Here is a 21,721-nt window from a genome sequence, read left to right as displayed (position 1 = left end):
CGAGTCGAGTCGAGTACTTTATTAAATTTCCTTTTTATTGTTGTGGCCGCATTAAGTGGCCGAGGCTGGTCCCGGATCAGCTGGGTCCCGCTGGGACGCCGACTCCGGTGATGATGATGATGATGACGTTGCAGCGTTGCCTCTTCTCCGAGCTGCTTTTGACGCTGCTATTTTCCTGTTTTATTAGCCACCGAAGGCAATTGTGTGGCCAAACAAGCCACAAAAGCCAGCATCTGGGACAAGAGGTCTCTTGGGACCGGGGACCGGGGACTGGGAGCCTCCGTTGCTTTGTTTATGTCGGGAATATGAGATTTGAGTCAAGCGCTATAAACTATGACCATGATGCAGCCATTTAATTAGCCGCTATATGTACATTTCATTACCGAAGCTCAAAGTCGGATTAGGATCATAATTTCGATATCCTGGATAGCCTCAAATTAAGAGCGAAGTTTGCGGTTCCCATACTCCGAGTTCCCTACGACTCTTCCTTGAAGGCCAATCATCTGCCTATACTGTGGCAAGGATAAAGGTGCCAGAAGTCTTAGAACATGGAAAGGGCTTCTGTTTCCCATTGACCCCTCTCCATCGCCCTAAGTAATTGTCTTAGCCCTCCTCTCTGCTTTCCGAAGGTGTTACCAGACCCCAGCCCATTAGGACGGACCGCCCGCAAACGTCACGAGCCATAAACTGTTAACTGGTTCTCCGTTAATTACTTAGGGGCACGCGCTCAGTGTAAACACTTTATAAAACAACAATTTGGACGACGATCTGCGGCCCGGGTCCGCTCAAATGGTCCGTAACCCCCTGGTAGACAACTCGCGGGCTCCCAGAAATAATCAATTAAAAGTTGCAAATTAATGGCCACCAACTAATAAAGGAACGGTAGCCGGATCAAGCCAGAGCCATAGCGGGCTGGCAATTTTATAAATTAAATAACTTTACGCGGCGTTTCATTCGCCCTGCCATGCGGTCAGGGGAGGAGCTGCTGTCAGGTGCTGCATGCATCAATCAAGCGAGAATTGGATTGCAAAAGACATTCCCATTCTCAGGAATTGCTCCCCCTTCCCCCTGCCGCAGTCCCAGTCCTAGTGGCAGCCCCATTCTGGTTCACGTTCTGTTTTTCCCGCCCGGCAGGCGTAAAGGGGTCAATGGCTGTTTGACATGCAAAGCACGAACGGAAGGAGGCAGGGGTGGGGCAGGGGTGGGGCAGGGGTCGGCGGCGCATGACCGAAAAGGATTAAATTATAAAGCAGTTGGAAAAGTAGCTCCCAAGCAAACGTTGCACCAGTCGCAGTCCCAGCTCCGGCCAGGAGGAGCTTAATTGAAAAAGCTAGTACGGCAGCAGGGTCTCACCTTCGGCAGTCTGCAGTCCAATCAGCGCCGAGTATTCACCCTCTCCGGCGCTATTGAAGGCCTTCACCCGGGCATTGTACATCGAATTGAAGTGAAGACCGTCGACGGTGCAAATTGTTTCCTTGCCGCAGTAGACTTCCTGTGGGGTAAAGGGGTGTAGAGGGGAGAGAGCCAAATTAAAGTTTTCATCGTTAATAAATTGGAGGATGACAGCTATTCTTTCAGCCACTCAATCTGTTGATTGAATCGCCCATTCAACCAATAGACCACTCATTCGCCCACTCTCTTGGTCGGTTATTCATTCAGACAGTCACTGGGAATGGTATTCATACTTTCTGTGGTTTAATCCACATTTATGCCATATTTCTATATATATAGCAATAGGATTTCATTCACTCAGACTTTTCCCAGTCATTTCCAGTTCCTTATTTCAGACTTTACTTACCCGAAACTCTCCGCCGCTTCCATCGTCCAGTTCCAGGACGTAGCCTTCGACGGTGCAATGAGCCGGTGGCTGCCACGCAACTGTGACGGAATTATTTTCCGCTGAACAATCCGTCGGCAAAATGCTCGGAGTCAAGGGTGCTGTGTGGGGGGGGGGAAGATGGTTATTAGGCGATTCCGGGAAGTACAATTTCATAATGAACGGATAGGGAGCCGTGCCAATTAAAGGGAAATAAATATTCGAGCCACAAAAGAAGATTAACAACCGTGTCAGCAATAACTCAAATAAAAGCAGTGCAAAAGTAATGAAACAACCCACAACCAATAACAGAAACATATTTTAAATACTGAAATAGATGTGGGGGCAAAGGCGTCTGTAACCGCTCTTTGCACATTAATCTCGTATTAATTGCCCGGAGGAGTGCCGTGCCCCGCCTGCCCCTGCGACTGGCGATAAAAATTCACGACGCAACACAAATGGCAATGGCAGAGCAGCGAAGGGCAGCGCCTAAAATTATGCCATTCACAACAAATCTAATATCCCCCTATACTCATTTTGATTATTGGGTATAATAATAATTATACTTTATATATGTACATTATTTAATTAATATAATATCAAATATAATATAAAAATGAAAAAAAATATTATACTTTGTATACGTTATATAATTATTATTTTAGATTTTTCTTAAATAATGATTATATTTGATTTTTATTGAATAATAATTATTCTTGATTTTTATTGAATAACTATTATTATAATTGTTATTCTTGATTTTTATTGAATAACTATTATTATAATTGTTATTCTTGATTTTTATTGAATAACTATTATTATAATTGTTATTCTTGATTTTTATTGAATAACTATTATTTTAATTGTTATTTTTGATTTATTATAATTGTTATTCTTGATTTTTATTGAATAACTATTATTATAATTGTTATTTTTGATTTTTATTGAATAACTATTATTATAATTGTTATTTTTGATTTTTATTGAATAACTATTATTATAATTGTTATTCTTGATTTTTATTGAATAACTATTATTATAATTGTTATTCTTGATTTTTATTGAATAACTATTATTTTAATTGTTATTTTTGATTTATTATAATTGTTATTTTTGATTTTTATTGAATAACTATTATTATAATTGTTATTTTTGATTTTTATTGAATAACTATTATTATAATTGTTATTCTTGATTTTTATTGAATAACTATTATTATAATTGTTATTCTTGATTTTTATTGAATAACTATTATTATAATTGTTATTCTTGATTTTTATACCCGATACTCAAAATGAGTATTGGGGTATATTAGATTTGTGGTAAAAGTGGATGTGTGTAACGTCCAGAAGGAATCGTTTCCGACCCCATAAAGTATATATATTCTTGATCAGCATCAATAGCCGAGTCGATTGAGCCCTGTCTGTCTGTCCGTCTGTCCGTCCGTCCGTCCGTCCGTCCGTCCGTCCGTCCGTCCCCTTCAGCGCCTAGTGCTCAAAGACTATAAGAGCTAGAGCAACGATGTTTTGGATCCAGACTTCTGTGATACACAAAAAAGTTCGAAGCAAGGTAGATTCGGATGGGTAAAAGTGTAGGGGATAAGCCCAAGCAAGCCTCTCTGAAGAGGGTCAATTCGGAAGAAAAACAACGGAAATAAAAATGAAATAGAAAAATAATATCCAGCTTAAAATAAAATAAAATATAAAAGCCAAAGCCAAAGCATGAAATAATGAACGGGAGAGAAGTGGGAGAGGAATCAAATGAAAAGCGACGGACGCAAAAATGTGCGTAAAAAATTATGTCACTCAAAATGGCATTGCTGACACCCCCGCCCACAGGCCACTGCCCCTCGGCCCACCGAGGCATCTCCGCCATTCGCCGGCAACCGGAAGTGGAAATATTTGGACGCATTTTTCGGGCATTTTCTCTTTTGCGGCTCGAGTGAAAATAAAAGAAAATTATTATGCGTGGCCGGAACGCAGAAAACAAAGCCGAAGCAAAAAATCCATGAAAACAAAATGGCCGAAAATGAAAGTGTGTGAGAGCAGGCATAGGTGTGTGTGTGTGTGTGTGTGTGTGTGTGTGTGTGTGTGTGTGTGTGTGTGTGTGTGTGTGTGTGTGTGTGTGTGTGTGTGTGTGTGTGTGTGAATGATGAAAGATGAAAGCACCAAAGAATGCCCAAAGTTTTGCCCAAACAAAAATCAAACGGTGAGAAATTATGGAATTAAATTTCATGAGATGGTGTCTTTAGTGTTTTTTTGGATTTTGTCATTCTTTAACAATTTTTAACATCTGTGGTTGTGGTTGTTGCTCACCTGCCGGGCACCTCTCATCTCCGTCTTTGAGGGCTTTAGATGGTTCGGTTTATTGGATGATGGCGAAAGCAAGCGGCACATTCAAAATGGGGCGGGGGGAGGGGGGAGATGCGAGAGAAGCACAAAAGTTAGACACATCAGACACATGTATGTATACAATTTATATGCTACTCTATTCTGTGAGCCCAAAGGTGGTGAGGGGGAGGGGGGCCTAGTGTGCACTATCCGATTTCAACACTTTCACTTTAATTGTCGGGGGCTCCTTCGCTGGAAATTTGTCAGCCACCCCCACGTGTCCCGCATCGCAGCGTCTCTCGTTTCTATATTTAATCCCTTCCTCCTGGGAGTTGCCCAAACTATTTTCGAAGCCCCTTCAGTGGCACCTCTTGAACGGCCCTCGGCGCAGAGCTGAAGAGCTCTTCCCGGCATTGTTTCAAGGGCTGAGGTGGAGTGCAGCCGAGTGGGGGGTTTGTTTATGTTTAAAGGGTGTTGCGGAATCACACCATTACACGCCATCGCTGTCAATGGGAGATCGAGTATGGGCATGTGTGTGTGTGTGCGTGTGCATGTGTGTGTGTGTGTGCTTGTGCTTAATTAGTTACAGTATTTATGAGACAGTTTACCACTCGTTCGAATGCGACTATTAATATCTATCGAAGGTCTATAGAGAGGCTACCTACAGATCCCATTCCCACTCGAACTATTCTACAACTACTCCAACAGCTAGCTCTCTTAACTAATCCTTTGGGTTAGCCAAAAATTAATTGGAGGTCTAGAGGTCTGCGGTCGGACGAACCTTTCATTTGGATAAAGTTCAAGTTGTCGATGGCCCGTGCCAGGGCGGCGTCGTCCAGGGTCAAGTCCACGATGGGCGAAACACGCGGCGCCGCATTGGTGACCTCCTGGTGCCAGGTCATGTCGGTGTTGGCCACCCGATTGATGAGCATGGAACCAACCTGCAAGGACACAGCCCATAAGCGCCAGACACATGTATTTTGAGGGATGTACAGACCTGTAGAAAGGCGGCGCTGTCGGTCTCCTTCAACGCCTCGATGCAGAACTGGATGAGGCCCGTGGTCCGCTGCAGCTTGCCCGTGCAGTTCGATTGCTGATCCTGCGGAGCGGAGGTGGATACGGAGGTTAAAAAAAGCATAGAGGGGGGGCCGTGAAGTGTGTACCCACCTTCAGTATCCTGATTTTGGTGTCCTTGTCCATGCGGATGGCCTCCAGCAGATACTCGCGCCGGTCGTGGATGGCCTGGATGAGGGCCTCGCACTGGGCGTGCACCAGACGCTCGAATTCCATGCAGGATTCCTGTTTCAAAACCGGAGCTGAGAACGGGTTCCGTTTCGGAGTAGGTCCGGGCCACACTTACCGTCACTTTGTCGCTCATGCCTTTGAGGCGCTGGACGAATTCCGTGGTGGAACGTGCCTTCTCCGACAATTGTTGCAGATTGTGCGAGAGCTCCGTCTGCAAAATACGGGAATATGGAAATCGTAGGACAATGACATCAGCGAAAATATTAATAAAAAACAAGCCAGGAATGCAGTAATAAAAGTTTACGGTTTACGGGTGCACGGGTGTACGGTTTACGGGTTTACGGGTTTTCTTTTATGAAGTGCTCGCCGCACGGAGGCGCCCGCGGTGACAGCTCCCTTCACATTTTCCATGGCACAGCTACAGTGTAAAAAACCACCTCCGCCCCCATCCCGAAAGCCCCCCAAAGAATCGGTTGAAAATATGTCTGTCTGGCAGTACTGGCAGTACGGCTCAATTAGAGGGGGAGTAGAGCCCAGCACGCAAGCGATTTCCACTGCCATTTCCACTATCCGACATTTGAAAAACCTCATTTGTTGAATGTTTTTGCCAAAACATAAAAGAGACAATGTTTATGTTGCGGCGTTGGAGGCATTTGCGCTTGACACTGACATGACACGACACGACACGACACGACAGGACACGATGGCAGCAATTTGAACAATTCAATTCTCATCAACGGGAAATTTGTTCAGCAATTAAATTCCGCATACGCAACCCCACGCAGCCCCCACGCAGCCCCCCACGGCCTTCGTCTTCAACAATTTCAATTCATTAGCATTAAAATGGCTTCGTGAACGTGAACCCCACCCAGCCATCTGTATCTTTGTTTGCAATGAGGCATACACTGCTCCTACTCCCACTGTCACTCCCACTGCCACTCCCACTCCTGCTCTTGCGCCCCTTTCCGGCATGTTGTTGCCCGCAGGACACTTTGGCATTGAGCGTGCAACTCCGTCGCACCATAATTGTCCGGCTGGATGTCGAGGAGCTGGCTCAAGTGCTTACCAGACGACTCCGCTCCAGGGACAGATCCAGCGCCAGTGCCGGTCCAAGAGCGGGACCGAGTACACCCTCGTAATACTCGCCGGGGGCCTTTACATGCTTTTCACTTTTCTAGACAAACGGAAAAACAGAAAACGGAAAGGGACCATTCCGTTCCGTGCCTTTCTCTCTGGTGCCTTCCCTCGCCAAAGACCGGTCCGGGGCTTCTGTCAGAGACGGCGTGCACTCATTACCACTTTTGGCATTTGTTTTCTGATTATTTTATTCTATTTGCCAGTCGTCGCACTTCGTCCGCTGCTGCTGCTGCTGCTGTTTCCCTTCTTTGTTTGCTTATCAAATAAAAATAGCTGCAGGTGCACAATACCGCCGGCCCTGCGGGTGGGGGGATCGCGCGGAGAGTGCTTTTTGTCCGGATTTCCCGGTCTTATTAGGTCCCGGGTGACAGTAGATACAGATATAGATAGACTGGAAGTTAAGGAGATCTACGGAAGCCCCCGCTTTGGCACTTTTCTGGCAGATTTCTTGGCACCCGAAAAGCCAAACCTTTTGCTTCCATTTCCGGTTTATTCCGGACTGACCAAAACGAAATCTCTTTGCAAGTAAATGAATTTTCAATGCTTTCATAATTCTTCAAAAGAGCAGCCCACAGAACGGGGGCCCAATTACTGGGAAATATTTGGTATCCAGGCCCCCGTAATGAGCAGAGCCCTCGAACAAGGCAGCTTATGACGATTACATTCATTAGCTGAATGTGAATGCCGTCCCACTCCTGCTCCCAATCCTTCCACACTCAGATAGACAGACAGATGGCTAAGCGCCGAAAAGTCGGCAAGGGAAAAGCTGATAGTGCAGGGGAGGCGGACGGCTAAGTGGCGGCCAAGAATGCGCAACGCGGACAGAAAACTGTTGAAATTTAATCCCTCGAGGGTTGCTTCAACGCTTCCTACACAATGCAGGGCCACACTCCCACTCCGCCCCACTCCGCCCCACTCTGGGGAGAAGTGGGGAGTGATTTTGAATACGAAGTGAAGGGCGGAGTGGCTGAAAGCCGGACTCCGTCCCGGGCTAATGCCGAGAGTCTGTTTTGCATTGATAAGCTGCCCTCTCCTGTTGCGTCCTCCCCAATGGCAATCCTTTTGAAAACATTTTCTGAGCTGCGATCTACCATCCCCCCTGCCCTTTCCTCACCGCTCTTTTATGACACATCGCCATAAAAAAAATATATCAAGTGCGCAGTCCGAATAAAAAGCTCCCTTCGTGGAAACAGGAGGGGTTGGGGGGGTGGAAGAAGAAACTTTTATCAGACAGTAAAAAATAATAATAATATGACATGTTTATGCGCCGCAGACGCAGAGGCAGCAGCGGCAGCGGCAACAGAGGCGACACCGAAGACGTCTTTAAAGTTGCTACGCATGCAAATCGTGTAAATAATTCAAGAGCTCCTGTCAGGCGGCGCTGCGCGGCGCGGCGGTGTCTCCTCTGTCCCTTTTGTGGCACTGACGTGGCCGTGACACATGGGCCCGCGGGAGAGACAAATAAATTATTAAGCTGTTAAGAAACCCAACCGGCAGCAGTGGCACTGGCAGTCACTCATATTAATACGCTAAATGTTGCAACAATGTGAGGCCTTGAGGGAGCTGCCAGATGGGGCCCCGCTCGACATTCAGGTAGGAAAAACCTCTTGGGGCTTGGGTGCGGAGCACATTCCATGGCGGAAATCGAAGCAGAATTCATGGCACAAATTTGCTGCCACTTGAAGTATTTACGCTGCCATTTAACAGCCTTCTTATCACTTCAAACAACGGCCAAAGGGATCTGCCCTGCCACTTATAGCAAGGAGCCACAAGATTTGATCTCTGAGAAGTGGCAGACAGCCCCCCAGTGCCACGACATGCCACAACTGGTAGGCTGCCACCTAGGGCAGGGGGGACAGAGTGGACAGCGGTGGAGCAGATAAAATCGCAGACTTTGCGGCGACGACGCCTCGTGGTCGTGCTGCCCGGCGCCGGAGTCGGCAACAAGTTGCCAGCTACCGACTGCCGTCTGCTGTGTGGCGCTGATTATCAACAGAATGTTGCCCATAATTTAGGGCTACACGATGCAGCTTGCTATAAATAAACCATCAACATGCAGTCCCCCTCGTGCCGGGCCACGCGGGGGAGGGAGAGGCAACTATCGGGGGAACGGAACGGAATGGAAAGCCAGAGCTCGTTAAGCCGATTTGAAGTTGTGCAACATTTAGTCGGGCGCCCCCAAAAGGCTTGAAGAGGTTCGAGATTCTCAGAAGTGCAACAGTCGGCGGGCGGCATGTCGTAAAATGATGATATATCACGAGTGAGCACTCGTGCCGGCGCTATGTGAGAGGCCAATATTTATTGTGGACTAGGCCAGAGCGAGACGTGACAACGACTCGAATGTCTGTCGAGCAGGTGGCCAGGCAATCGGGCCTGAATTATAACGCATTTGAGCCATAAAGCCGCAGACATACGACTGTTTGCGGCTCCGATTACCTGGTACACATGTCGGGCTGTCCCCCAAATATGGTATCACACATAAATATCATTTACCGCCAATTCGTGTTGATGCACATGCAACACGTGGCTCTGGCCATTCCGTTCCCCAATGCCCCACAGATTTGGCATGCCATAAAAAATGATGATGTCTCCTGCTCTCAGCTTCCCAGCAGAATGTCTCAGTCTTAATGATAACAAATAGCGTAAATAGAGCCATATAATACCTGCTATAAGTAGGCACCCGTTATGGATCAGGTTGATAGGCATCTGCACAATTTTATAGCATGTGTTGCGCGATATTTATGGCAGCCTGGGTCTATGATTGATATCCGCAGCTTAGAGCGAGTGTCATTCAAACAAAGCTATCCATTTCAGGCCTTTAACGATCATCAGAGCAGAGACAGTCCAGTGGCTAGAGCCACCTTGGCCCTAATTATATGTACTGTCGAAATGCAGCTCTATCTCAGGCCTGAGTCTACCTTCTTCGTCATATTACCAGACCCAAAGAGAACCCAAGCGCTTGGTAGCCGAAGGAGATGGGCACGGGGGGGCTAGGGCTGGGGCTGGGGCTGGGGCTGGGGCTGGTTCTGGCGGCTTGGGCACACTTGAGGCATGAGTAATGCGTGGCGCGTTGCAGTCGCCTTTGAGGCCCGATAAAAAGCTTAAAATACAACTTACATTCTGGCAAGATATGAATTTTAAGCGCACAGCACATCCCATTGATTTATGTGGCAGTCAAAGGAAGCCAGCCACTGACGGCGATGGTTTTTTAAATTGGATTACGAGTGGCTTGTCTGTCTGTCCCGTGTGCTCCCTGATTTGCATGCCGAGTGTGCGGCTCCGAGTATCCGATTAAAAATAAGCCAAGACGACAGCTTATTGAGCCGACGGTTCGTCAAATTAATTAGCGACTAGTGCAAAGATCCGATGCCCAAAATGGAAATGGACTCGTGACATCCCAACGATTTGAAAACCAAACAAAACAGAACGAAACGGGAAACGGGTACCGGGAAAGGGAAAAGGGGAAAGGGGTACCGGGAACCGCAGACGAAACAGCAAATAACCAAATGAGGGGAGTTTCCCTGTCTCTTCGATTGATTGCGATTCTGGTGTGGCACCCACTCCAAAGGGACACAGACAGGGAAAGGGGGACTGGGACAAACCGCAGAATCTAATTTAGAAAACGTCTGTGGCTGTCTGTGTGTGTGTGTGTAGAGCACATGTGGAGTCATCTGGCAAGGGGGAGTCAACAAATGTCTACTGTCGGGTGTGTAAAACAATATTTGAACTGGAGGAAAAGGAAACCGAAAGGTAGAGCCAGGGAGCAGGGGAGCACAGAAGCAGGGGAGCCGGGGAGCAGCGTCAATGCGCAACAATCAAAATATTTTCATGACAAATTTAAAACAACAGAACCATGAAGTGGAACACGTTGCAAGCGTTTGGTCAGAAGTGCTCGTACTTGCAACAGCGAACAGTGGCCTGAGAAACAAGTTTTGCGGCGTTCAACCAAGCGGAATGAGACATGTGGGAAGACTCCAGGAGCAAACACTACATCGGAGTGAAGGGATGGCAACTCTGAACCCATCAAAGCCCCCTGCGGAAACCCTGCGGAAACCCTGCTAATCCCCTCAACTCAAGAAGTGGCACACGTGTCTGCGTTTACAATTCATTACGAACGCCTCAGACCTCAGCCCGACATTGACTTTCAGCTGACCCAAAGTCAATTCCAGTTCGGGGCCCCGGCGACACTGTCAGCCCTCGAGATGCATAACGGCATCTGGCTGAATGCCTCGCCAAACTGTAAGCCACTTAATCTTATGGCGCGGCGGCAGAAAGACTCGCCAAATGCAGCCCGGAAGCCCGGGAAAGGGGGGGAGGAAAGGGGTAACAAGACTTGATCATTATTTACGCATAAATTAGGATTAAGGCGGCCAGAGCAGCGCCCCAGACACTTCCCCAGAAATCATATTCGCAATTTTGACCTTATTTGGCTTGGGCTCTTCCTCGGAACGTCCAGCCCCATATACGGGATGGTCACTGGGGGACCAACTAAGCGGCAATTTCGCCTCGTTATATGCAGTAACGATTTGCAAGCCCTAACGACGGGGATAGATAGCCCCACCGTGCTCCCCCTGCCCTGGCCATCTGGCAGATCTACTCGTAATGCGACAAATGGCTGCCGAAAGGCACTCCAGCACTTTCCATATTCGCATTATCACCGCAGATGACAGTTCTTGTCAAATTAGTGACATTTCGAGTCAGGAAAATGCGCAAATTTCACCATGTTATACGATATATTCTCTCCTAGTGGATGTCGAAGGGTGGCTCTGACGAGGCTAAGCAGATTAGCACACAGCAATCTCTGCAGAGGGGGAATCTGCATGACTTACGATTATAAGTGCTTATTTATGAATGTTTTGAAACTTGAAGCGAAACTTTAACGAAAATATGGTTTTATCTTGAATTTTCTATTTTTTCTAATCTTTAAATATATGCATGGAATATGTATAAGGGAGGAGGCATAGATATCAACCCAATCGCTGTTCCAATCGGGAGCTGTACAAAAAAATAAACACGAACCGCATACAAAAGCCGGGGAACTTTTTCGGTTGTTCCTGTGGCAGTTGCAAACATTTGGGTTTCTTTTTCGGCGATGCCTGTGTTTTTATAATATGTATTTTTATTTTTATTTTCATTCTGATTGTCACAACATTCGGAGGGGCAGAGAAGGAGGGAAGCGGAGGGAGTGGAGATAGCCGGAGGAGGGCCCAGACCAAACCAGTTCTCATTTTTGTTTGTTATTCTTATTGTTGTCGGATGCATTGTTGCTGTTGTTGCTGTTGCGGTAGTCCTCTGTTAAACATGTTTGACACAGACTCCCATGGGATATCCCCCTCGCTCGAGTCTCTCTCTATACAATGTTCGAGATACATTTGTCTGTCGGTGTGAGTGAGTTTCGACTGCTGCGGCCCGCAGATTCTCCCTCGTCCGCAACGCAAACAGGAAAAAATAACAGCAGCAGTGCCGCCGTCGCCGCCGCCGCCGCTCCAGAGCCGGCCTCTCCGGACTTGGGGGAAAACCGATCTGGCAGTGACAAGCCACATACCAGGAGCAGCAAACAGAATGCTGACAGCCCGACAAACCATCGCCAGAGCCCGGCAAGGGGCGCACTCCGCACTCCGCACTCGCTTCGAGTTTGCTCTCCTTAATAATTTAATTTGTATAAATTTACCCAATATGTCGGAGGCCCATCAATTTCGCTACTAAAACGGGAGTCGAGACGCCGGCGCGCCCTGTGCTAATTAGCCAACATTCCACGCCCTTTAGGGGCTGATCAGCGATGGGCTGGAGTCGCCAAGAAGGATGGTTGCACTTCGGAGCATGTGATCACTGAACCATAAATTCTGTGGGAATTCGCCTTCAGGACTGATGAGGGCAGGACTGCCACGTCCCATGTCCTATAAACCATCTGATCAATGAGCGGCAAGTAGGTGTTCAATGTTGGGGCACTGCAAAACCCTGCAGCCTGGGCACGTTCTGCCCACCCAGCGACCCAAAGCATTCCCCTAACTGGCTGCCTCGTTTAAAAATTAATATTTACACTGATTTGCCTGCCCCTGCCCCTGCCCCACCCCCTGCCACGGTACGTTGCCCGATTGATGGGTGCCATAATTTGCCTGCTCGCATTCGCGTTTTGCATTTTGCACTAAATGTCCCACAAAGTGGTCCCGGCTCGGCTTCCACTCCGGAGTCCCGACTGCATCGGCGAGATGTGACTTTAAGTGTTATGGGCGAGGCGACGGGTTAAGTGCTGGCTAACTGCCGCTGGAGCTGCCCCCCCTTTCTCCCGCCAGCGACTGCCATAAAGCGGGAAAACATGTTAATTGAAGCGAGATTGGAGTGGAGAAGTGCAAACAAACATCGTGGTCGTAGAAGGCAGCGCGGAAGAGTGTCAAAACACGGATAGTGCAGGTGGAGACTGGACTGGAGACCATATTGATTGCTTGATTCCTTGACTGGCAAATTGATACATTAAACACACTCATCGGCAGCCTCAGCCCGGCACCCCTGGCATTACTTCCAGGGCAAACCTCTTCAGAGCCAGGGGGCATGCGCTGAAAGTCGAGGCGCAACTAATTTGGCAGAATGTCAAGTGGCCGAATACCTTGGATCCGGTGGCAAAGAGCTGCTGCTGACAATGCCACCTACGTGGCACTCGACTACAAAGCGGCGTGCAACATCGACCGAAATTTGTCAAGTGGCTGGAAAAAATTTCACGTATTTCGACAGCGACATCGAACGACATCGAAATCTGTTTGTTGTGCGACGAGAATTGTTCGATTGCCGTCAAACCCAAACCCTCTGCGCCACATGCCACCAACAGCTGCAACAACAACAACAACAGCAACAAAAGAGTTGACAGCAGAGAGCAACAAGTTGTTGTTGTTGTTTCTGTTGTTGTTGCTGTTGTTGGTGTTAGTTGTAGACTCTTTTGGCCACCCAAAATCCTGCTAAGCTCCACTGAAAACGGATTTCGTAGGTGAAATTTGGTAAATAAATATTGTGTTCCCTGGAAAGCGGGGGCGAGGATTTGTCATCAAGAGGAGAAATCTGAATGCCGCCGATACGCGACACACGATACGCGATACCCGTAATTTGGCAACGACTGACTCACCGACGGAGAACAGATGGCTCTTTACGATTTCATTTGCCGCGTGAGTCAGACGATATTCTTCGGAATGGGGAGAGGCCTTAAGAAATCTCGCTGCTCTCCTTTGGGGCCTGGATCCACGCCTCCATTATCGGATGTGCTCCATTATGCGGCCTCATAAATTAAGGAGTAATGCGTCCCACCCACTCCGAGAGGCACGTGCTCCGCTTTTCCCAGAAGGGAGTTCCTTCGGTGTGAAGGAACTTCTTGGGCATCGCCGTGCAGCCAGAGTGCAACCGAGTAAACAATTTTAATTGCATTTAAATACGACATTTATTTGCATGTAATATTAACGCGAATCGCAAATTACTTTGCGGCATGCCAGGGCGCAGGGCCAAAAGCAAACAGAGACGTCGACGAGGCCATGTCTGCCACTACCAAGAGGCTACGAGCCGGGCCCAATAATGCTGCGGTGCCCTGGCTTATGCTTTTGTGGCCAAGTTTCGTTTTCTCTGTGGGCGCCTTTAAAGGTTCTCGCCTTAACGTGACACTGAATTGGCCACGTCTGTGCCGTGGGAAATTTCGAAATTCGAGTCGGCCACAGAACGCCGCAGGGCCAACTGCAATTTAATAGGCCATAAATCAGTCATGAATGAAGGTGGAGCAGCCAGAGATGAAGATGGAGATGCATCCTCTTGGCAGAACTGGGCCAAAGCCGTTTGACTGACAAATGACAAACGACAAACGGTTTCGCATTGCACACACATTCCGGACATTCCGGACACTCCGGACATGCCTCCAGGCAGGCTCCAATTAATTGAAATTTTTGGCAAAGCATTCATTAACTCTGGGCAGGATAATTACCAACGGCCGGGGGATCCACTGACAGGCAGTTCTGACAGCCTTTTGCCTTTGCCTTTGTGATTTTTGCTTAAGTTTAATTAAAACTTTGGGCCGTCAGTCGGGCAGATCACAAATCAGGGAAAAAGGTGAGGCAGCTGTCAAGACGAGTCCGCAAAAATCCTGACCCCTATGGCTGGCCTGCTGTGCCGATGAGCAGGCGATACCCCGGCACCTTCTCTCCCTGGGATGTTGCAATTTTTCATGCCTCATCGTTGCAGTTCGATTTCGTGAGCCACGTGACCTGCGACAGTCCGTGCCTGGAGCAGCGTGCTGCTGGATTTATGGGCTCTATCGGAGGGGGAGTCGCTGGAAAAGTGTGTGTAAACTGATATCGATGGACAGGCAGCTGAATTCTGAATAAGATGTAATCGGCGGTATTCGATATAAGCCTGAGCCTTTCCAAGTTCTTCAAAATATATCAGACGATAGATGATATTCGACACTGCTCTCCCTGTCTCTCTTTCTCTCGCTTCTAGAGAAATTTTATCGTCAGAAACATTTACAAATTGTTTTTTTACCCACATCACAGACCTGACGCCAGCAATTTTTTCTAATTAACAAAAAAATGCAACGGAATATTCCATATTCCAAGTCAAGTCCAGGATAATTTCACGGCAATGTCCCATAAATTCCACTAATTGAAACTTTTCGGTGGCATACAATTATTCCCGGGCCGAGCACATGGCAGGCCTCATTAAACATTTCATAACAGGGGAGGTCGTTAAATATATTGGGTTTACCTAGGCACAAGAATGCGCTCCTAACTAGAAGGTATAATTCGGGCTCTTAAAAACAACCCTCGGAGGGCCTTCAGCAGAGCGGAGAGCAGGGAAGTGCATAGTTAACCGAAGTGTTAATGGGACACGCTGAGAACTATGCGAGGAAACCAAAATCTTGGGTGGAGTGGAGGGAGAGTACGGCCAGCGTTTTGTCATCAACCCTCCTCCATCACCGCTCGAGACAGAACCCGAATCGGGCCACATCTGGGAATTGGAGGTGGAGGTGGAGTTGGAGACGGAATCGGAATCGGAATCGGCAACGTGTGCATTACGGAATGGGATAATGTGCAGCGGACGTCGCGTGCGACAGATGTTTACCAAATTGATTAGATTGAGGGCGAAGCGGGATGCTGAGCAGTTTCCATTGAATGGCGATGTGGATGATGCATTGAGTGCCCCATTTCCGCAGCCCTTAGACCGAGGGTGAGGCCAAGTGCAGCACTTTTATGGCAATCCATTGTGCAGCTAACGATATTGCAAGATTAAAAGGAGATTAACCAGAGGGGAACTACCGTGTCCCAAAAAGACCCAGGAAGCCGATCGATTATGTGGTGGAATAATCAGTCCAGGACAGGACAGGACAGTACAGGACTGCCTTCTGGGTGGGTGGGTGTTCTTCGTAAACAACATTCTGTGGTGGGTGCCATAAACAATCGGAAGACGCCATAAACACCGACTGACGCCAACATCACTCGCGGAGTCTAGCAAAACATATGCAAAAATAGCGAAATACGGATAATACGGAAAAATGCAATACGAAAGAACACAACAGGGCGGTCTTCACTCCCCCTTGGAGGTGGCAACGCCACAAGAGACGCCACAGACAAAGCAAACAAAATGACAAATGCGTCTAGCCGGGGAAGAAGGGCCACAGCACAGAGGAGTCTCTGTCACGCCAGATATATGGCAAGAAAGACAAGCAAAACTCTTCATAATCTTCATTCATAGTCTTGCCAGAGCTCTCCCATCCACCATTTCCCATCTGGCAACGCTCAAGAGTAACGGATTAAAGTTTCAGGCACAACTGTACCGGCAGGGGAGTGGGTTTTTCATTCCGCCCCCTGCCATTTCTTTTTGGGGACTTTCCTGCACGTGTGCCGAAGTGTTATTAAAAACGAATTATGAATTATGTGTTTTTCATAATTTTTCATTTACGGCTTGTGTCTGTTGGTGTCTTTTGTTGTGCCCCCTCCTGTCGTAGTTGTGGCACATCCAAAGCACAAAGATAAGGCACATTTCTAAGGGATTATGTGTGTGGCTTCGAGTGGCAGAAGGAAACTTTGGGATATGCCAGACCAGAAAAGGTGTCAAGGAGTGGAGGAGTGTAAGCATATGCTAGCTCTGGGACTGCAATTGGGATGGGATTAAACTTAAAGTACATATGTATAAGCTTACATTTATGGAGGTTTCTCGCTTGTTCTCTGATTCATTCGGACAGATACCAGTATCGGCCATCTCAAGCTCAATTGGATTGCCACTTAATCATATCAATTCCGAAGAGAGCAGGCAAAGTGCTCCCAAACCCGCTCCGCTTGAACGGGGCAAGCCATTAAAGTGATTTAATAGCCGATAAACCTCACAGACACTCGGCTTCGAGGGACTCGAAGAACAATATGCTGACCCCCGAAGGGAGGGGCCAACACACACTAACCGCACACACAATTACGGGCTCATTGTTCGACACTGCGGAGCGGAGTGGAGTGGCGTGAGGCGGGGGCAAGAACTATTCCAATACTCAAGTGCTTTTCAACACTTTTTTGTTCGCTTTTGCTCGCTTTTGTCGCTGCTGTGAGTGAGCGGAGGTGTGCTGATGGTTAGCGCAATTAGAGTGCGGTGACAATGACACAAAAACGCGACAAAGCGCTACGCCACGCCACGCCACGCCATGCCCCACCACGACTGTAGGCCCAGGAAGTGGCGAAGGCCTTTAACAAGCGTCCTTTGTGCGGGCCGGGCCAAATCACGGTTTGCTCTTTTCAAATAGTTCGAATCAGCAAACTATGGCAACCAATCGCCGGGGAATCGCCAGACAGATTGTTCTACAGATCCACAGAAGGGTTTAGTGGATCGCAGTCTGTCTGGCATCTCCTGGCCCGCAAATATTTAACTATATTTGCATATTCGACCAGGCACCGAGGACCTTAAAACAACAGGCGATGGCTTTGATTGATGAACATGTGCGACGAATTTTTGCCGAATTTTTTCCGCTTGCTGTTTAAATTTTTTTGGTACTGGAACTGGGGGGGAGTCCCCCCTGTGTTTTCTTTCGGCGGCCTGCATGAAAAATTCAGTTGACATTCTGCTGTTGTCGTTGTCGTTGTTCGACCCGTCGACCCCTCGACCCGTCCGACCTCAAACGAGCTTCGTCCGTCGAGAATTTTGATTACTTTCAACTTTGGACCAGACCCCATGCCTGTCTGTGTTGACCATTTTCAAATAGTTGCAACGTTTAGTTGATTAATAGCCACAGAGCAACAGCGACAGCAAAAAACCGAAAGGGAATCCCCCGAAAATAGAGTCTGGACATCCGGGAAGCTTTTAGTTTAAGCTCTGCAAAGGGGAAGGCTTTTAGCAATTTAACGCACAGCTTAACAGCGCTGCCAGGGTCGGGGTCAAAGGGGGGGTCGGGGTGGAGGTCGGGCCATGTGGCCGGGCCGTTTTGTTTGTGTATCTTGGGGAAGGCGGAGAAGGCGGGGGAAGTGTAAATATTGGCACTGCAGGTGCCAGGGTCCAAGGGGTTAAAGGTTAGCCGGGTCTTCCGGAACGTACCTGCAATGAAAGAAGAGATAGTTTCGATTAGTTGTGGTCGGTGAAGGGTTGCCATCGATAGGTTTGATGGAGCAAAGATGCGATGCCATGCCTTAAACCCTTCATGAATATCTTATGGCCACCCCCCACTTTGGACCCGAAAGGGTTCACACACAGAGTCTATTATTATCCCAAGAGTTTTCACACTCCGCCTCGGGGCCTTTTCATTAAATCATTTAACAGCTGGGCCCTAAAATCACAGCAATCTCCCACACCCCTCGGCCCAGAGTTTTCAATTAAGTCGCTGCATCCTCGGCAGCGTATCATCTGCATAACTATTATTAAAAGCCATTGGCCACCCACATGCCGGGCTGCCGAGAGTTCATCAAACCCGGTGGCGGAGTCAAGAGGAAGGCGTCGTCCCGCATCCAGGGCCGAGGGCCCAGGGCCCCGGCTAATCGCCAAAGTATGCCAGAAATCACGTAACCTTCCATTAATCAAGGCGCAGTCATAAAAAGTGCCTCCTCCGTCTATTAACTGGCGTTTCCGCACTTGGCTCTGCCTCTCCCTGTCCCTGTCGCTGCCACTTGAATGCAACATTAGTCAAGTCAAAGACTTTGATTAGATGAGAGGCGAGCAATCGCTGGCTGCGTTTTGTCTTGGGGCCATTCCATTTAATTATTTTGACAGACACTTAAGGGGCCTCCCAATGATTCCCAATGATTTTCATATTTCGCGGCTGATGGCGACGGGTCGCGTGTCGCGTCTGACGCCGCCAGTGACATTGTGACGGTGGAGCATGGCTGTTCGAGCACTGGAGTGCATCTCGAGCGGCAGTGCCAGACGGCGGCAAAGCCAATTTGGTTCTCTGCCTGCCACTCTCTGCCTGCTCTCGTGGGCTATCCCCAGACATCGCGTAATCAAGAGAAATTAGATTTCGACGTGCTCGATTGGTCTCCAAGCGGCTCCGAGTGCCTCCCACAGACTCCGGCCTCTGGCGTCGGCGAGATGCTTTGGCTAATTTTGAAAAATTGTTCAACAAAGTGGCTGCAGCGCATCTTCTAGAAAGTTCTCGCCCCCCTTCCAACCGACTCTCTGGTCAATTGTATTGGGTGATTAATGCTCGGGGGATCTTGGCTGTTGATTTTCGAGTGCATTTTGACATTTGATGCATTGCACAGCTCTGCTACGCTCCGCACTGCTCTGCTCCCCTCTGCTCACCCCCTGCTTTCCATGGCCCTGCTCTGCCATTGTAATGAGGTTTCCATAACTCCATTTGTCTCTGTCTCTGGCAGATTTTCGGATACTCCTTTGGAAACAGATGCTGTTGAGTGGGCAAAAAGCAAAGAGGGGGGTGGGGGGGGGATGGAATAGTATCAAAATACGGCAGATAAATGGCATTGGTCGCGGAGCGTACTTCGAAGGCAAGAGAAATGATTGGGAAAGGTACAAATCGCCGGGGATTCACTGGCTATTCCATATATTTATGTACATATATTAATCCTTTTGCATATCCTTCTATATCTTAGTCGGAAACTCGCTCCTCTCCGGTCCGACGGCCAAAACACTTGGCTATTATAAATGGCAACACATTTTGTCTACAACGGAAACGGATATTAGTTGCAGTCTGGCAGGAGTCCTCGTATTGCCTCGTATTCGGGGGATCCTGTTGTTGGCCGGACATGCAGGCCAGCGACAACATATTGCAATTTGGCAGCGCCACAACTCTGGGGGAGGGGGGTGGCGGGCGCCGCCTGGCACGTCGATTACCCACTCCGCCTGGAGCCTGGCCCTTAATGCGGCCTTGATAAACGAGCGAGCCGCTCGGACTCGGGGCCCGATGGAAAAAACTAGCGGCCGAGGCTGGGCCGGTCGGTGGGGAGCGGGGGAGAGGGGATCTTGGGCGCCACCGACGCACAATGAATTATTTTATGGCGCGTAATGTCTTTATGGACCGACACAATGGCGTACATTTGGCAGAATGATAATGTTTAAGGACATTTAAATGAAATTGCACGCTGGAGGAAAGCATAGAGGGACATGGAGGAGCAGGGAGGGGCATGCGGCATGAGGCATGGGGCATGCGGCATGGGGCATGAAGAAAACAGGAAATACAATTTGCATAAAATTCATTTTGTGTGGCCATTCTGGCACAATAAAAAATTGACAAAAAATGTAAATGCACCTCGCGTACCCGTAGCCATGCCCCTCCCCCTCCCCCTCTCCCCCTACCTCTCCCTATCCCCTTCCCTTGCCTAATTGACATTTAGACCCAATGGCAGGTCCATTTGCAGAGGCAGATGATGATCCTTCGCTTGTTGGCTCTTCGAAAATCAATTGATTGGGCCATGTCCTTGCTGGGGGGGTCTCTAATTTGTGTTTAGTAGCATGTGGCCTGTTTGTCAATTACTTGCCCTCACTGCTCCATGCTCTCCCCTCCCCCTGCTCCAGACTGTAGCCAAATGTTTGTCCACAATTTTCTCCACTGCTCACAGTGCGTATGTGTATTATTTCCTCAGCTACGTGCTCTCCACTTAGTCCTGGGCAATTTTTCTTCTCTCCTCTGCCTCGAATACGTGTGCGACATTTTGGAATAGCCAGTGTAATTATATTGATTAGGGCGGGGTCTCCGAAGGCCCTCCTCGCCAGCAGAGAAGTTCTGCAGCAAAAGGAGAAATTAATTTCTCTGTGACTGGCATTTTAAGTGGCGCCACGAGGCCGAAAGTAAAGTCTGAGCCTTGAAATGATTATCCTGAATTTTCGAAGAAGTCGAGAACTAATTTACTGGCCTTCAGAGAGCACACATTTCTGTCACAGTTGCCTCAAATCACAAAAACAATCGCTGCATTCGGGCCAATTTCTGTTGCGGGGGCCCGTACAAAAAATGAGCGACACCGACGGCTACGTGACTTGTCAACTAATTACAATATTACGTCCATCCCGCTGCCTGACAACAGATCCCAGGCCCCTCTCCCAGTCCCCACTCCCCATCGCCAGGTAATTAACGCTGAAGGGGTGCTGGGGGGATGCCCCGAGGAGCAGCTCATAAAAATACCACCCGCGAGGAGCAGGCGACACGCGTTCATAATTTGTTTTAGGCTCCGCCAGTCATCATCTGCTCCTCCGACCCTCCTCCCTTCTGTGTGCCTGTCGCTTTTATGAAAATTCTGCAATAAATTAAAAATTATTGCTCCCGCTGCTTTTGTTCTTATGTAGCTTAATTTTTTCCTGTACCATTTTATGTTAATGTCCGCCGCCATTCGGGGCAGGTGATAAAGTTGCTCCATTATTCATGCGGCAGCGCCCCTCCCTGCGCTGCCAGAGGGACGGCACTGGCAAATAGGCGTCCAGACGGAATTTATGCAGGGACATGTCTACTTCTGGAGATACTCCTCGAAAGCCTATCTGGCAGGCAGCGGAGGAGGGGAGTGCCCCTCGTGGAAGGAGCGACTTTCTGGTGGTATTTCCCGATCCATGGCCCACTTTTGAACGTGTCACTCTGGAGAACTTTTAATCTATTAGCTGGTGCGGGACTGTGACTCTTAAATTTCAGTTTATTGCCACCGCCCCCATCGCCAGGCAACCCCAATCAAAACAGGGAGCAACCGAAAGGAAAACTCATTATGCGACCCCCAAACCGAACTTCTTCCGATCCCCATTACGTCTCAGTTTT

General features: G+C 48.5%; 1 protein-coding gene across 2 annotated transcripts in view; it reads right to left on the bottom strand.

Moving 5' to 3' along the window:
* Nucleotides 1-21,721, bottom strand: part of LOC108162633 (E3 ubiquitin-protein ligase TRIM9) — a 74,217-nt gene that overhangs the window by 3,941 nt on the left and 48,555 nt on the right. The window contains exons 2-8 of one of the 2 annotated variants that reach the window (XM_017297457.2): nucleotides 5,507-5,602; nucleotides 5,314-5,445; nucleotides 5,144-5,245; nucleotides 4,928-5,087; nucleotides 4,132-4,164; nucleotides 1,799-1,938; nucleotides 1,354-1,492 (exon numbers count right to left, since the gene is read on the bottom strand). In XM_017297457.2, the coding sequence (XP_017152946.2) occupies nucleotides 1,354-1,492; nucleotides 1,799-1,938; nucleotides 4,132-4,164; nucleotides 4,928-5,087; nucleotides 5,144-5,245; nucleotides 5,314-5,445; nucleotides 5,507-5,602 (802 nt within the window). The remainder of the gene's footprint in view (nucleotides 1-1,353; nucleotides 1,493-1,798; nucleotides 1,939-4,131; nucleotides 4,165-4,927; nucleotides 5,088-5,143; nucleotides 5,246-5,313; nucleotides 5,446-5,506; nucleotides 5,603-21,721) is intronic. The other variant, XM_033393491.1, reaches the window with a different exon arrangement.

This window comes from Drosophila miranda, chromosome 4, assembly GCF_003369915.1.
Source record: "Drosophila miranda strain MSH22 chromosome 4, D.miranda_PacBio2.1, whole genome shotgun sequence".
Lineage (NCBI taxonomy): Eukaryota > Metazoa > Arthropoda > Insecta > Diptera > Drosophilidae > Drosophila > Drosophila miranda.
Note: the sequence above shows the minus strand (reverse complement) of the source record. Positions and strands in the feature narration are given on the sequence as shown.